Raw genomic sequence first — 17229 nt, 5'->3', positions numbered from 1 at the left:
TATAATTATTATAAAATTAAAACAAAACGAACAAAACAGATTTTGTCTGTGGTGTAGGTAAGTATCTATTGTGTAACTGTGATTTCCAGAAACATATTGGCCACGATATAGAATTACCAAGACGTTTGTGGAAAACCACTGTCTTCTCACAGTCACGTAGATCCTAAATTTACCTTACCTAAAGTCTCTCATAACATTATGCAAACAAACAAATTAACTGTAATGTTATAATGTGATTGTATGTTATACCTACAAGCGAATACAACACACCTGTTTAGCTACAACTGGTACAAGTACAAGCAAGGACAATGTTTTCTTGTGGTCTCCCGCAAAAAAACATCAAATAAATACCACAGATTCAATATGAATTCTAATTTTTCATTACTCATGGCATAGTATTCCGTTATACTCATTGAAAATGCGAACTATGACACAACTTACCTTCAGGCCTCATAGGGTTTTCAATGTCAATGATCGAGATGTCATGTTTTGGACCCTAAGATGTATCTGTTACTAGCGCACACATAAAGTAGTGGTACGTAACGTCGAATACATTGTTTGGCAACTTGGTCCTTCGAACCGGACAGACCGCATCACAAAGTAAGTAAAAACTTTTACAATTCACGATTTAGGAAGTTTTACAACCTTGATAACTGAACTTTGCGTCGTAGGGCTTACAACTGACCAATGCTCTGTTGTTTTCAGGGAATATGCCCGGGCAACCGCCTGCGTATCGTAGCGGGCGTATTCGACGCAAGCGCGGCGTTGCAGCGGCGGCGCGCGCGCACCCCCGCGCCTGTTGCGCACCAACCACTGCCGGCGCAGCAGTCCCCGGCGTTCACTAAGGTAAGGACAAACTTACACTATAACGCTTTCACATAAGCTACTGGCATAACAGTTGCGGGCATTTATTAAAATAACGTCGGTTATAACGACGTTTATATACTTACAACAGTTATTGGAATCATAAAACATAAACAATCATAAACCACGCAAGAATCCATATCATAAAAACATAATCATAAGTCAATCGTTCATAATCGTAATTCGTTGTGTTGGAATCATAGTTGTTAAATTGTATAAAGAACTGAGCGCCTCTCGCCAATAAACGTTACAGTTTGGCAGGAATAAATATGTATTATATATAAGTTTTAATTTTAATATATAAAAAAATAAAATAGGTACAGTCAGAAGATTTAATTTGGGACCCATTGACTCATTTTATACTTTACACATTGACAAACATGACCTCATAGACCTCAGAAACCTCATAAGTTATTGTCACTGTGACAAGGTAAGAAATGGGTCACACATTAAATCTTTTACAGTACATATGGTGCTACTTTACCGCACTAGTGCGAAAATTAGCATATTACGTTACTGTGTCGAACATTTAAAGGGCCATATGTACTGTAAAACGTTGTACGATACATGTGCGAATAGGTAATTCGCAACTCGTGTCGATTTAAAACACTCCCTTCGGTCGTGTTCCTATTTTTCGCACTTGTATCGTAATGTACTATTAACTGTACCGCAATAGCACATTACGATACCAGTGCGAAAAGTAAGAAAGTAAAGCGACACGAATTGCGAATTAAGTTTTCGCAAGTGTCTTGTACAATGTTTTAAAGTACATATGGCCCTTTAAATTATTGACATACGCACGTACAGTGCTAGTTACCGCACTAGGGCGGTAAAATAGCACCATATGTAATGTAAAAATACTTACATTAAAATTATTGTAATTTCAGATAGAAGAATGCTCACATTACGATGTGCCTCGCGCGCCCATGCCAGTGCAGAGGATTGGCAACTATGACTCCCCAAGGCCCATCGGTGACTGGTACGTGCTTTTGAACCTATTTACCACGTTTCCTTTATAGTTATTCAAAGCGTTTTATACGGCAAGGCAATGAAAGGAAATTCCACTTTTCCCGATCCATAATCGGACGTCCAGGCGGAACATGCATCTTTACGCTGTTAATTTTCATTATTGTTAGCTATAATTTGGGTACTCGCACGAAGCAGTTTGCTCCATCTTTTTTAATGTGATTAGTAGGAAAGATACGTTCCCGGCGTCTATATTCCCTAAAAAATACAATGTATCTATTCAAAGCAAAATTTGGCTGAACAAGCGAACTTCATTCAGCCCCGTCATCATTTCACGTCAAGACGAAGTTACCCGTTCCGAGGGACATTCGAACATTTCACTTAAGACAAAAGGGAAGGCGAGAATACGTGTCGGAACTTGAATAAGTCCCTACGTATGTACTTACCTGCCTAAGTAGTCCCTTACATTCGTCTCACCCTAAAGTTCATTGGAACAGAAAGGGCACGCATCTGTAGGCATAATGTGTTTGTGCGGTTCCTTGCGTAGGTACGTTTACCTGAGAATTTCCATATACATTCCATTACGTTATTAAAATGAGTAAGTAAATATAACGCGGGTAAGAAAACAACTTAGCTTTCCTAATGTCGATGCTCAGTCTGATATTTCGCGTAATGCGCCTTCAAGATGCTGTCTGAAGTAAGTATGCGGGAGTTTTTGTGAGCGTTAATATTTATAGATATTTTTTCTTGAATTGGAACTAAACTACCTTAATATAAGTCTGCAGTCTTAATAAGATTTTTTTACATGTTTTTGCTTCTTCAATAGTTGGAACTAACTAGCTAGTCACAACATAATTATAATTATAGCCTTTTCTTCCACGTCCTTTCTTTTCACAACATATGAGAACCAAAGGCTCGTAATGTGCTTTTGCCTCTTTAGCTCCATAAGACACACTGTGCACAGGAGCTCCGAGGAGTTGCAGAGGGCAAATTCTATCCATCCCTCTCGTTTCCTCAGCTCGAAATTGCGTGAAATTTATCCTGGGACTGTAGATCTGAGGCGCGCTGATATAGTTGTCTAATTTTTATATCATAAACCACAATAAGCTAAGATCACAGAGCAAAGTCCAATTTTCTAACCAAATTTTCTTCACCAGGTATGATGCGCCGCGCGCGCCCCGTCCTGCCAGCGCAGACTCAGCGTGCAGCGGCACCGGCTCCCTCACATCGGCTACATCCAGTGCATCCGCCAACTCGGGCAGCTCCGCACACTCGAGCACGTATGACGTGCCGCGGTCGCGCGCCCTGCCGCTGCCCTGTGATGCGGCGCTTGAGGCTTTGGAGAGATTACAGGCAAGTTACACACAAAAATGTACACCTCTCTGTACATTCTGAACGCCTCCGTGCATTCCCCTTACATCCGCACATTCAAATAGGTCGGTCCTTAAATATAATATGCTCCTTCTGCGGGCGCTATCGCTATTTGTGACGCGCGATTATCATTATTTTGCTTGAAAATATTTTTTTTCCATGGTCAACCCTTTGATTCTGACATCAATGACTCCTTATAATCCTTATTGCTTACTTTCCGACAAAATTATTCCGATTTCTGATGAGATGAATTTGTTGTGACAGGAGGAAGCGTCAGCGGCAGTGTCTCGGCTGCTGTCGTACGTGACGCCGGGCTGGCGGCGGCGCGGCGCGCTGCGGCCGCGCGTGCTGGACGTGCGCGTGGCGGGCGCGCGCCTGCGCGCCGCGCTGCACGACCTCGCCGTGTTCGCGGATGCCACGCTCGCCAACGCGCATGATGCGCAGGACAAAGGTGACTAGGGCCAGTGCCAGACTCTCCATATTAGAGACCCTCCAGTCCACACTAGCATCTTTTGAGCGTCGGCGTCTAGTCAGCGCTATGGAAAATTGTATCGCTGCGCAGTTGCGCCAACGTTGCGTTAGGCAGCAGCCATAAGAGTTGACTAGACGCCGACGCTGGGAGACGCTAGTTTGGAAAGATTTACGTAATTCTCGTAGACTAAAGTGCTCATAAGTAGGTAGGAAACAATTTCTAGTCTCACTGACAAAACGAGTCTCTAACGTACGCTGTGGTACTTGGGTAGTCTACATTCTGTAGAGTAACTGTGTAATGTAGACATCGTCTATGCTGTAATTTTTTCCAGTTCTGCTAGATAGTGTTGGCTTGATAAGGATTCATAACACGTATATTTTTTATGAGTTAATACTAATTTAACCTAACTTATTTACAGGCATCGCAGTAAAGCTACGGCCATTAGTAAAAGCCCTGAAGGACGCGGAGCGCATAACGCACGAGGCGACATCAGCGCTAGACGCGGGCGACTGGGCGCCCGAGCGGTTAGAACGCGAGCGAGAACCAACAGACGGGACGCAAGATGCCCTGGACCAGCTGGTAGCCTGCGCGAGGTCCTTGACAGAGGATGTGAGACGAGCGGCTTCATTTATACATGGGAATGCGTCGCTGTTATTCAGGTAAGATCTCTCAACAAGCATAACATTCATATGAAGGTTTAAAATAGCGGCCAGTCGTTAGAACGCGAGCGAGAACCAACAGACGGGACGAAAGACGCCGTAGACTAGCTGGTTGTCTCTACAAGATCCTTGACTGAGGATGTGACTGATGTGAGGCGAGCAGTTTCTTTTATACATGGGAATTTGGGAATGTGTCGCTACTTTTTAGTTTAAATCTCTTTGTAGAATAAAAGTTGTAACCAATTCTGACGATGCACTTTAAAAGCAGATATCAGGAATTGAGGCACAAGCTTCCGCAATTTATTCAATGAATAATTCGCAACTCGTGTCGATTTAAAACACTCCCTTCGGTCGTGTTTTAATTTATCGCCACTCGTTTCGAATTTCCTATTTTTCGCACTTGTATCGTAATGTATTATGTACTCATACCCTGTCACGGTCACATATATCCGACAATACGAGCAGACGCGAAGTCTTTTACACTAGTTGAAGCGACTAGATCTGTTGAAATCCTCTTCTTGAAGCTATTAATTATAAATTTCCGGAATTTCGTTCTGTCCAGGCGGTCAGCGGGCACTGTTCCAGAGCACGAATGGACGGAAGAATACGACTACGTCCGCCTAGAATCGCGTACGGCGGTGGGGCGGCGGAACGCCGAAATCCGCGCTGCGCTACCTGACAAGCTACGGGCGTCCTTCGACGCGCTTGTGAGGGACGCCGACCATGCTGGCGAGGTACCTATACCTACACCACCTAATTATAGATAATAAATGTATCAGCACGTTCCTACTAAATGCATGGAGCCTAGAGTCCGACAAGCAGAGCCGGACAAATATTGAACCACTAAAATGCTATCATACCTATTTCTCAGAAATGAGACTTAAGCTAAGATGTCTTTATTAACAAGGGAGTTTGTGGTGTGTGGTTTTACGATAATATGTGCTTTAGGTAAACAACCGTTGTTGTTTGAAATATTCTGATTATGAATTTGAAAATATAAATTTAACTCAAAATGAAATTTAGGCTTGCGGTTGTGACTGTATATAAATAATAGGTAGGTACTTATGTACTTATTTATATAGATAATAATAGTTAGTTGTGCGCCAGAAGGGCGCAAGAGCAGTGGTATATTAAATTTTTTGAGCGCGTTCGTTTTGCGACTGTTTCAGGGGGGTAAGTAATTGAGGCACAGCTCGGTGACCTTGAAAGAGAAGTCATGCGTTTGGTTCATCATGATTCGCGATCTTTGGATGTCAAGCATTTTGTATATTCTATGCTAGTAGAAATTAAATTTATAGAATTACCGCTTATCAATGTCATTTGTTACAGGTCAGCGCAGTAGCAGCAGCGACGCGGCTGCCCGCCGACGACCGTCAGCTCGCCGCGTTCTACGCGGCGCAGGCGGCCACGTACGGAGCGCACCTCGCCACCGCCGTCGAAGCATTCTTACGGACTGTGGAAATGGGCCAGCCGCCTGATGTTTTCCTCGCGCATGGAAAGTTCGTCGTGCTCAGCGCGCACCGGATTGTGCACGTCGGGGATACGGTCCATCGGTGAGTAAATATATAGAATACCTAGTTTGGGGTGGTTTTTTCTATTACTGAATAGAAATCAGACGTGGTCTTTGAATGTCACCTTAAGAGTCAGGATTACAAAAAGTGACCGTCATTTTATATAAGTATCTGATATTGATTGACGTTTGCTGTTCAATACATATTTGACACCAAATTCCTCAGTTCTGAGAGTTTATTTGTTGAACAGGAGCGCCCAACACGCCGGCTTAAAGTCACGAGCTCTCCGATGTTCCGACGCGCTGTCTGACGCGCTCGCCGCCACCGTCGCCAAGACCAAATCCGCTGCTCAACAGTTCCCTTGTGCAAGCGCCGTGGCGGAGATGGCCGAGGCCGCGCGAACGTTAGCGGCGCGAGCACAGGAGTTAAGGCGGGTTCTGGTCCGCGCCGCCGACCCGCCGGCGGACACGCCGCTCACCCCCGCGACGGCCGTCGCCCCCTCCGCACCCACCACCCCTCTGACGCCCTGCACGCCGCACAACCCTACTCCACCTTCATTGGCCACTCTACAGATATAATAGTGGAAATGAACAATCCTTTTGAAGGAAACTAAAGCCAGTGACGTCCTTGTGAATGTGAAGTACCAGCGGAGTTATTTGGAGTGTCCGACGGACGGTTCTTTTGAACGTTAGGCTGTGAAAAATATCACGTTGGCTATGTTGAAAGCGTTTTGGTGTTGGATTAAAGACAATTGTATGTAAAGTTTATACAAGTTTAATATAATCTGCTGCGCAGGTCTTGATGTTTGGTATTAAAATGACGCCTCTATTTGAGGTTGACGGACAGATATAAAAACCTAGTGAACTATGCTAAAAGGTACGGTGCATATGGTGTTAAAGTTAAAACGTACCTACATAAGTTATGTAAGAAAACTAGAAAAGCAAGGCACAATCGTTATTGATCAAGGAGTTTGAATGCGAATCATTACCAAAGAATTGTCGAGATAGTACCCACGTAGCTACAAAATGTAAACACGACTGCCATAATGACGACGAAATAGTTGTATTTAATGTTAGCATAAATATGATCTACTTACAATAAATTAAAGGCTGCCATTAGTAATTTATAGGGTTCCGATAGTTACCCTGCTATACAAAGACGCGCAAGAGAATCAAGTGAAGGTAATGACAACGCATTTTGAATGGATACTATAGTAAAGATACAAAGTGATGAATAAATTATTCTAGCACAGACGTCTAAACTTGTGATAAGCCTGACTCATCAGAAGCTATTGAACTTCTCGCTCCTTATAAGGCCCGACCCATTATCGCCATGGCACGGCAAAGGATCCTTCCGCATATTACCGAGGCGTCCTCAGACATGCCGAGGCTTCCTCAGACATGCCGAGGCGACCTCAGGCATGCCGAGGTGTGCTTGGGAATGCCGAGGTATCCCTCAAGATGTCCAGAAATGCTAAGAACGCCTCGGCATGTTTAAGACATCTTGGTATGCTTGAGGGATGCTTAGGCATTGACAAACACACGTCAGCGGCTTGCCGAGGGATCCCTTGCCGTGCCACGCCGATAGTGGGCGCCGGGCCTTAGTTGAAGTTTTCAATTGAGCTTTTTTAAGCTAAGGAGCCGTGATGAACTACCATTACGATGTCAATTTATTGACATTTATTATCTACCTAGCGTTTGGTCTTATCACATGTTTAGTAAAACGTTTATCGAGGACTATTGCGTTGGTTTTTTGAAAGAAGAGACATGAATATTGGTACTAATACTATCGGGATCCTGCTCGGATCAACGTAGTTTGTATGCCTCGGCGAATTTATTTAAACGACACGGATGTCAACTGTAAGATTTTAATTGCTGGATGCTCATTTGCAGTAGTGAGTTGAGTTGTCCGTCCAGATTTTATACAATTTTGCATCAGCTAGTTACTACTCATAATAGATTGTGTACGTGTAAAAGTGTACTTTATGCCGAAGGTATAGCATTTCTTTTCTAACGATCGGCTAGTTGTCATATCTTAAATGTTAATATCATAAGTATAATATCATCGCACAATTTTATGTCAGATTTTGATATTATACTACTGGGCCCTAATGTATAAAGCTACAAATTACTTTTTTCAAAGATTGTCAAGCGCTGACAAGAAATTTGTAATTTTGTAACTAGTAGAGCTTTATTAAATAGGGTCCTGGTGCTGTTTTTCTTGTTGGTGCCATTTTTATGTTGGAAGACTTAATAATATACTATACGTGAATAAGACTATGATTTGTTCTGAAAGAACAAAAATGTTCCTGAAACTTGCCTCACGAGTCAGCGTGCAAATATAACCGGTATTTGGTAGCTAAAATCCAGTGGTAAGAGGACCAGCAACCACGTTTTACGATCGCGATTGACTCATCACTAGAATACGCTCAAACTATAAATGTATTATGTTAAACGAGTCCTTTGGAGTCCTGACAATAAAAGGGCCATTCCACGCGGATTAAGAATCTGCCTTTTTACGGTCTCTGATATTCTGCTATGAATCTTTCATTAACCATAGCCAATAATTAGAGACCATAGATATTTAGATTCTTAATTTAAGATGCGTGTGGTATACCTAGCCCTCATACAATTTGGATTATGAGTCAGAAGATAAAAGATTCTACGCATTATAACATTAGAGTAACCTATCCTAAATTAGTCACCTTTTCACAGTAATTCTGGTAATATCGATCGATATCGGGAGAGTGGCTAGTTTTAGGCAGGTTATCCAAGTTTAAGTGTTAATACTAACTCCATTGCACTCTAAAGCTTGTCAAATAGACTCATGGCTCATTACTTAATCTTAACACTACTACATAGCATTGTGTATGTATGTACGTACTTATGTTTTGTACTTTATACATAAACATACTAGATAAAAGTAGTCTATGTAAAAAGCATGTTGTAAATTAGCAATGTGTAATATATTTCAAATAGGTGTCGTAGTTTAGTTAGTTATAGATGGAAATTGTACAAATGCATATTTAAAAATATTAATTTTAATATTGAATTATAATTTATCATCATGTAAAATGCAATTAAGTAAAATATACAAATTTTCGTATCTAAATTATTGTATTTTCATTTGGGATTCCTCGGGTGGTATAACAAAAGAAATATGGCCATAGACAACGAACGCAACTGTCAAACTTGATCACTTAACCCTTTGACCGTCAAGAACACCCATACACAAACTCAGTAAAATCACATCATAGGAACATTAAAAAAAAGGAATTCATAAGAGCTGACGCTGTCTATGACAATATTGACGGTTTAGTACAAATCGCGTTCCAGAGTTTGCGTATGAACTTGTAAACTTCATTTAATAAACATACTCGTAAATTTGTCATGCACATGCCAAAAACAAATGTAAATTTTTGCACACCTGAATGTTACTTTGATAACACTTATAATTTGTGCACTACAGGACCGACCACTCACAACGACTTAAATAGTTCATAGCGGTCGAAGCGTTCAACTGTCCCGATCAAAAAAAGTAACAATAATAAAAGTACTAACATCTGTTCAAGTATGTTCATACTGCCGCAAGTATCGCTCGGCGGGCTGCTCCTCGGGCGGGAAGAGTAGCGCGGGGTGGTTGCGGCGGCAGCTTGGCGGCGGCCGCCAGGGCCTCCAGGCGCGCGGCGCGCTGGCGCAGCGCGCCCGCCACGGACTCGGACGAGCGCCGCGCGGCTGATGCGCGAGCGGCTTCTTCTAGCCTTTGTCTTTCCAGCTAAAAATGTTATTTTCATATGAATTGGCAGGTCTAAGATAAAATTCAATGGGATAGGTAGGTCTAAAGATACACTGTACCATTGGTTAAATACAATAACAGCCAATTCAAGAGACCTATGTTCTGTTAAACTTACTAAATCGACCTGTTAAAAAGTTAAACCAAAATATGTACAAAAATTTTGCTACTATAATAATTTATTGTCTTTCCAGTTAAAAATGTTGTTATCATATTAATTGGCAGGTCTAAGATAAAATTCAATGGGGATGGGTAGGTCTAAAGGTACACTGTACCATTATACCATTGGTTAAATACAATAACTTTATCAAATAAAAGAAAGGTACTGTGTTTTTAATGAGCTGTTCTGTTTTCATTATTTGTTGTATTCAAAGTACATAGTATGTGTGTATGACATGTAACTGAATAATTTAATACTTACTCTCGCTGTTTCCATTTTGTAATTTAATAATTTCAATTTTAAATTTGTTACTTCTTTATTATCTTGACTCCAAGAACTAGAATGTGTTGAACCTGAAAAGAAACAAAATATTGTCATTTATTTTCAAAATGAATATACCGATTTATTGGCGTTTATTTTTAATGATTTGGCGGGTCCACACAGAGCGAGCATACGCGCGAGGCAATTTCCTGACGCACAAACTAGCCAGTGTAAAGGCCAGGAAAACGCGCGCGCGCTGCCTCGGCCGAGGCACGTCTACACTGGCCAGTTTGTGCGTGAGGAAATTGCCTCGCGCGTATGCTCGCTCTATGTGGACCCGCCTATTCGTAATACATACAAATATCTTCACGAGTATATTATAGTTTTATAGTTTAATTCATCACAGGGCATTGCAATAAAAAAAATGAAGGTATAAAATTTTAAATGATTCATTTTATGCAATGGCTGCTGTAAATCCTGATCACGGCACCAAAATGTAACTTTTTCTCAGCTCAACCCTAACATTTGTTTGTAGGGTACTAATTTTCAAATAGTTACCAGAAGTAAGCAAAGAAAGGTAATATACACGAAAAGCCGAACTGTTCAAACTACATCAATCTGTAATAGATTGCCTTGACACTATTATACAGCGTCGCAGGATCGCCTCTATAAAATGATTTTTCGTCGCATTTGCGTCGCGTTCGCCTATAAACGATGGTCATCTAGGCTACGGCCCCGGAGCTTGTAGATGACTACGCTATACGCTGTCTAGGAATTGTTGAGCCTTTATAAGCGTACATCGTGTTATTGAGCGCGGGAATGTTATACACTAGCCAAAAAATAGGTAAAAACTTTAAAACAGAAACTATTTTACATTTCTAAACACATTTGAAGCTCACTACCTACCTTTTTTTAATACATAGTTTGGTAATTATTTCGTAATAAACAAAATTATAAATACCTACACGAAATCATTCCACCACCTAAAATCCCGATGTATGTTTATAAGGCAGAGGGAATATATTTCCCACGATGATTTTTCACTTTTATTACAAAGTGATAAGGTTTAATTTTACATGCTTTCCGACACTCTTACGCCCGTTAAAGGGTAAAATGCTACTCTTGCTTACCTATTCCTGAATCGCTATTAAGGACAGTACTGAGCGGATCTGGCGCGAAGTGGTTGCTGTCAGAGTTATGACGGTCGTCATCATCCGGCCCGCTCAGCTCTAGCTCCATTTCAAACATAGGCTCCGACTTGATTGGCTGTTGTGAGAAACCATAACTTCAATGTTTAACACAATCACTGCTAGGCTGCAGACAGTGCTACTTGGTTGTCGTGCTTGACAGGCAAAACGACAAAGCGTCATTATTTGCGCCGAAGGAATTAAATATTGCGTTTTCAGACAAAACCATTGTCGTCTAGACAGTATTAATCGTTCACAAGTAGTTGAGAGGGTAAGCCGCTAGGTAGCGTTTCCTATTCTATTATTTGAGCATTATATTATCGACAGTTTTGTGTTCAGTGAGTATAACGTCCGGTTGAGGATTTCGAAAATTGCGGAGCAAATAACTATGATATCAGTTGAAAAGTAAACAACACAAATAGTTAAGCATATGGGTGTTGTAAAAATAAAAAAATATTCAAACATACCATCTATATATCTTTCATATCTTTCATTAATATGTACCAAAGAGAATTTGAAATAGAGGTGGATTGTCAAAGAAAATTTTCGTAGCCATAGTAAATTTACTGCCATTTCCGGGCATCACCTAAAGGTTGTGGCGCAATCGCTCGAAACGATGCCGCCATACCTTTGGCTTTTGATCTATTAGATGACGCCACTTTTTGATATTTTTGATATGAAAGAATACGGATCAAAAAAGTCAGAAGGTGTTCTAAAAGCTTTAATCATGTGTCAAAGATGGAAGTAAATTTACTGTGGCTACAAAGTTTTCTTGACAATCCACCTCTATTTCAAATTCTCTTTGATATGTACTCACCTTAGAGCTTTCATTTATCAGTTTTTCATGCTTTGTATTATTCATATCGAAATTTCTAACAGCATCTTTGATACCCATACTTTTAGCCACTGTTTTCATGTTATTGAACTTTGTACGTAAAACCTTCTGGGATCTCTTTTGTGGACTTTTACTGTTGAAAGCTTCAGATATCTGAAATTAGACATTACTATGTAGGTACAGTCAGCGTCAAATACTTCGTAGCAGTCAAAGTGGCCAAATAGTTTGGTACACCATACTAAATATATGGTGTACCGAACTATTTGGCTACTTTGACTGCTACTAATTATTTGACGCTGACTGTACAAAGTTAAAAAATACTGTAATGAAAGAAAATTTACTTTTACTTACTTATATAAATATGATGATCAATCTATATTGATGTTTATTCATTAACAAGCTAAAATCCTAATATGAACTCATGAGCAATGAGAATGGGTCAATTATTTATTTAAAAAATTCATTAATATTCACATATTTTCATTCTAAAGTGATTTAGGTTAGGTTAATGAATAGGTGGATTCTAAATACCTATTCAGCAAAAAAGTTAATCATACAGGTACAGATAATAATTAGTCAGAATCAGGGTGCTTAGCCAACGTGAAAGTCGTTAACGCTCCGTAGCATAGCGTAATCATATCTCTCTATCACACTTCTATATTAGTGTGACAGTGACAGTTGCGTTTCGTGCGCAAGGGAGCGTTAACGATTGGCATGTTGGCTACGCACGCTGAACACTTAGCAGTTTAAAAATCCTTTAGCTTTTTAAATTAACGATTGTATAATATGAGATATTAAACTTGCGTATTCAAAATGTAATATGCAAAATGCTAATTAAAAAAAAAGTTTATGAAATTTCAACATACCCTTTTCCAAGCTTTATTCTTCAATCCAATAGCATGTGCATTGTATTCTTTAGAGAACACAAACCTCTTCTCCTTCCTGACACATTCCAGTAGGAGGTTGCACTCTTGAGGAGCGAAGTTAAGGGATCGGTTAGTTCTGTAACAGATTAAGTTTTAGCAAAAAATAATTTAAAAAAAGAAATATATGTGAGTTAGGATGTGAAAATGTTTTCAGTATCTGTCCCAGCAGCTACTAAGACTACTACTACAGCTGTGAAAATGTGTTTTTGTGTCAAATTTGTTTCTTTTACACATGTGCCAAAATTAATTTTATGTGTGCAAAGTTAATGAATACTTCAACTTTGATAATTAGTCTTTAAAATATTCACTAATCATAACATCTTTATAATTACCTCTTTTCGCCATCATTTCCATCTGAAAACAAGAAAATTAGATATAAATTGATAACACATGAAGTTTAATGAATATTGGCTTTCTTTGGAATATGTACATATTTAAATCACAATACAATACACTTACCATGTGACTCATCAGAGTCCTTCTCTTCTACACTCTCCCAATAGGATTTTATTTTCAAGTTTTGGCTTGATTTTTTCATCATTTGAAACAGGCTCTGGAATAAAACAATATTTATATTAGTTTAGCTTTATGACCTTTTAAGTCAAATAAGAGATGTATATTACAATTTACTTTAAGATAAAATATTAAAACTTAGTTCTAAGATAAAATAAATTGTATTTGCAAAAAGGGTAAAACTACACTGCAAAAGGGTACACAGTTTACACAATAAATATTTCTGATTGCTTCTATTAAAACAGCAACATTTTAAACTGACCAAACTTGAGAGATGTTGTTGCAATAGCAATAATTTTTCAGGACTGATAATGATGCTTATACACTTTTGGAATTTACATATACCAACAACAATACTTAACCCTTACCCATTAACATAGGAATGTGATATGTCGCCGTAGTTGTTATGATGGCGCATTAACATTCACATTTAGGCACCGCAAAAACATGTCAGTGGTTAAGGGTTAAAACACAGTTTTGTACCTTTTTTTATTCTATCAACTATGCTTTTTAAGAAAATATTCCTAATTCACTGGTTTTAAAACAATCACGCTAACAAAAGAGATAAAACATATTGCATGGGTGGGTAAATAACTATCTCTCAATCTCTAAAATTTCTTGTTAATGCTCAGAATTTGTGTTGACAGCTGCTGAATGGTAGTGCATGCACACATATGAGTGAACTTTGTTTGAGCCTTACCATTAAATTCTTCATTATCTTCCATATTTAGGCTCTGTTCCATAGGAACATTGGCCTCTACATCAGACATCATGGCCACTATTTGCCTAGTCAGATCACTGTAACTGTTGTTATCATCGACTAAATTTTTAGCAAGTTTTCTTGCATCCTTCTTAAGATTCTCCCACTTTGTCTTCAAAGAATCTGTGGTCCTTTCATGCTTAAAACCCCTACTGTTAAATGTCTTAGTTATCTTCTCCCAAGAAAGCTCTTTGGCCTGGTTCACAGCCGAATTAGTTGATTTATTAAGGATTGTGTACTTGTGTCTTTCAACAATATTTATTAAGGTTTGAACTTCATTTCTACTAAATGTTGGACTCCTGTATCGTCTGAAATTCATAAAATTACTGCATAAAGTAACATACTAGCTAATTAATATTTGCTTTATTCATGAGTAAAAGAATAATGTCGTTATTAATCTAGTCCTAGAAAACTTACGAAAAAATAGAAGCGGAAGGCTTATCGTCTTGTGTTTCTTCTTCCATGTCTGAAGAGCATTTATATTTCTTCCGTATTAATGAACGTGTTTTCTCTTAGCGTTAGGGCTACTAAACATTATATCTTATTAAAGCGGAGGTAGTAATAAAATTATTATTACGCTTAAGACGACAATTCTACGATTTCATTTCCAAATGTATATACTGTTTTGAGTGTTTTGACTTTGATCTGTCAAGTGTCATAAGTTTTTTTTCCCCTATGATCTAGCTATAGCACTAGGCCATTCTGCCACTATCAAATGGTTGATCTGATTGAAGCTTAGACTACATATTTCAATTTATTTATTTTGTCATTACGATTTTTTTTAAGCGCGCATATCATCTGGCTGTGTGATAACTGATAATTAATGGTCAACATTTCCATAGTTTATCATTGTAAAACCTTTCCTCTGTTTTTTGAGAATCGATTTAAATCATCGATTCTAAACTGCTAGTGAAGTACCTACCACATTTGTAGGTAAAAAAATCGCATGTCAAAAGAAAAATATATATAATTTTAGGTTAGAACAATAATTTAATAATTTTGGCTACTACAATAACTGCTTAAGTTGAAAATCAATAACCTGTAGTATAATAAGTGATATAAAGTATGTACCGCATTATTGTAACTAATGATTAACTTAAATATAAGTAATTACCAGCTATATTATTGTTTTCCATACTAGATGGTTCAAAATGGCGCTGTTTCTCTCTGCGTGAGCGACTTCTCTAATCAAAACATATTCTTACACAGTTTCAGACTGATTACAATTAGCGGAAGGCTTATTTTTTGTTGTTTTTTCTGGTAAACTGAATGTATAACCCTGTGTTCATTTTTTAATAAATCCATGCTTAGTTTGAAATGAAGGAAGTGATATTAGCTATTGTAACCTGCGTATGTAGTGTATTTCTAGTTTTTGTTTTTGTATTGTTTTGTAAGTAGCCAATTCGTTTTATTAAATCACATTACTAACAGAAACCAGTATCGTTAATGTAAATAGAGCTTGTGAATATTACTTAAGAGTAACAGTATGAATTTTCTTTGTCCTTTGTTTCAGGTTGGTATATTGTGTGGAAGTGCTGCTTGTCGAAGTTCCGTTTTGTTCGGGAACTGTTGGGGGGTATGTCAGATACCCCTCCAGCATCAGAGACTAGGCAGCCTAAAGCTAGGAAAACTAGAAGAGACTAACTTATTGTTATCCAATTAAAACTAAGGTAATCGCAGAAATATCATTCATGTAGTGCATGATTTAACAAAGAGTAAATAAGTAACTAATCAGTGGTTTTATTTTCTAGGTCAAGATGAATATCCGCTGTGCCCGCCCTAGTGACTTGATGAATATGCAGCATTGTAACTTGCTTTGCTTGCCGGAGAACTATCAGATGAAATATTATTTTTATCATGGATTATCCTGGCCGCAGCTCAGTTATGTAGCTGAAGATGAGAAAGGACATATTGTTGGTAATTGACTTCTTTCTCTCTCGTCTCATATCCATTATAATCTATGCATAGACTATATCTTCCAACATATAATCCAAGCAAGTAAATTTAATTGAATGAAATACACTCTATCTGTAACCAACAGGATATGTTCTGGCCAAGATGGAAGAGGATGGAGAGGACAACAGACATGGTCACATAACATCACTGGCTGTGAAGAGGTCTCACCGTCGCCTGGGTCTCGCACAAAAACTGATGAACCAAGCCTCCTTGGCTATGGTAGAATGCTTCCAGGTGACAGCTTTGATCTTGCTAATTAAAAAACATAATGCCACCATCATACTTAACTCTTTTACAAGCTCTCAAAGTGATCTCATTCTATGCCCATCATCATGCAGTGTCAAAGATGAGATCCCTTGGAGTGCTTGGCTGTCGACTCCTGACTGATACCAGCATTTGAATTAGAAATTTGATTTACTGAAATAAAACTAATTCTACGGATTCTACTCACGTGTTTTTAGACACTCGCGCGACATGTTTCGGAGAGCCTAAGTCTCCTTTCTCAAGCACTAACAGTGCGAGCAGTGTTCATGACGGCCGCAATTCGTGTACTGAATTTGATTGCGTTTTAAATTCGATAATTGAAATAAAATCAAAATTCCAAGAACTCAAATATGACTGATGCCACTTAGAGATATTATAAAAGTATAACAGTAGCTCATTCTAATATGTGGCATTATTGAAAAAAATATATATTGTGGTTACTTGCATTTATTATTTTTCTTTACAGGCAAAATATGTTTCACTCCACGTCAGAAAAAGCAACAGAGCTGCATTGAACCTGTACACTAACTCTCTTGGCTTTAAAATCCTGGAGATTGAGCCTAAATATTATGCTGATGGTGAGGATGCATACTCCATGATGAGAGATTTGAGTGCATTCTCTGCTGACAACAAGTCTGAAAGTCAGACATCAGACAATTTGGAAATTAAGTCTGATTCAGCTGTTATATCTCAATGCTGATCATATTGTAAATAAAATTATTGGTAAACAGA

General features: G+C 38.8%; 2 protein-coding genes and 1 pseudogene across 8 annotated transcripts in view; 2 read left to right on the top strand and 1 right to left on the bottom strand.

The window, feature by feature from the left end:
* Positions 1-8954, top strand: part of LOC133523440 (breast cancer anti-estrogen resistance protein 1) — a 108764-nt gene extending 99810 nt beyond the window's left edge. For all 4 annotated transcript variants that reach the window (XM_061859020.1, XM_061859021.1, XM_061859022.1 and 1 more), the window contains exons 3-10: positions 706-846; positions 1752-1843; positions 2988-3183; positions 3466-3652; positions 4092-4332; positions 4895-5066; positions 5662-5885; positions 6094-8954. In XM_061859020.1, the coding sequence (XP_061715004.1) occupies positions 706-846; positions 1752-1843; positions 2988-3183; positions 3466-3652; positions 4092-4332; positions 4895-5066; positions 5662-5885; positions 6094-6421 (1581 nt within the window). In that variant the 3' untranslated portion in view covers positions 6422-8954. The remainder of the gene's footprint in view (positions 1-705; positions 847-1751; positions 1844-2987; positions 3184-3465; positions 3653-4091; positions 4333-4894; positions 5067-5661; positions 5886-6093) is intronic.
* Positions 8868-14375, bottom strand: LOC133523442 (uncharacterized; annotated as a pseudogene).
* A 750-nt stretch (positions 14376-15125) lies between these two features.
* On the top strand, positions 15126-17229 carry LOC133523446 (N-alpha-acetyltransferase 11). 4 transcript variants are annotated; one of them, XM_061859027.1, is made up of 5 exons: positions 15126-15253; positions 15791-15947; positions 16029-16194; positions 16319-16467; positions 16964-17229. In XM_061859027.1, the coding sequence occupies exons 3-5, from the start codon at positions 16035-16037 to the stop codon at positions 17195-17197; spliced, it is 543 nt and encodes a 180-aa protein (XP_061715011.1). In that variant the 5' UTR covers positions 15126-15253; positions 15791-15947; positions 16029-16034; the 3' UTR covers positions 17198-17229. The 4 variants fall into 4 exon arrangements, with proteins under 4 accessions (XP_061715011.1, XP_061715012.1, XP_061715014.1 ...); XM_061859028.1 differs by having other exon boundaries at positions 15213-15340; XM_061859030.1 differs by lacking the exon at positions 15126-15253 and adding an exon at positions 15417-15537.

The sequence above is a fragment of the Cydia pomonella genome, chromosome 12 (genome assembly GCF_033807575.1).
Source record: "Cydia pomonella isolate Wapato2018A chromosome 12, ilCydPomo1, whole genome shotgun sequence".
NCBI classification, from domain to species: Eukaryota; Metazoa; Arthropoda; class Insecta; order Lepidoptera; family Tortricidae; genus Cydia; species Cydia pomonella.
This window is presented reverse-complemented; position numbering and strand designations above follow the sequence as displayed.

Excerpts from the sequence above, each read along its gene's own strand:
- LOC133523446 (XM_061859027.1), top strand. The coding sequence starts at position 16,035 with ATGAATATCCGCTGTGCCCGCCCTAGTGACTTGATGAATATGCAGCAT. Across the intron at positions 16,195-16,318 it reads TGAGAAAGGACATATTGTTG|GATATGTTCTGGCCAAGATG; the intron begins GTAATTGACTTC and ends TGTAACCAACAG. Across the intron at positions 16,468-16,963 it reads CTATGGTAGAATGCTTCCAG|GCAAAATATGTTTCACTCCA; the intron begins GTGACAGCTTTG and ends TTTTCTTTACAG.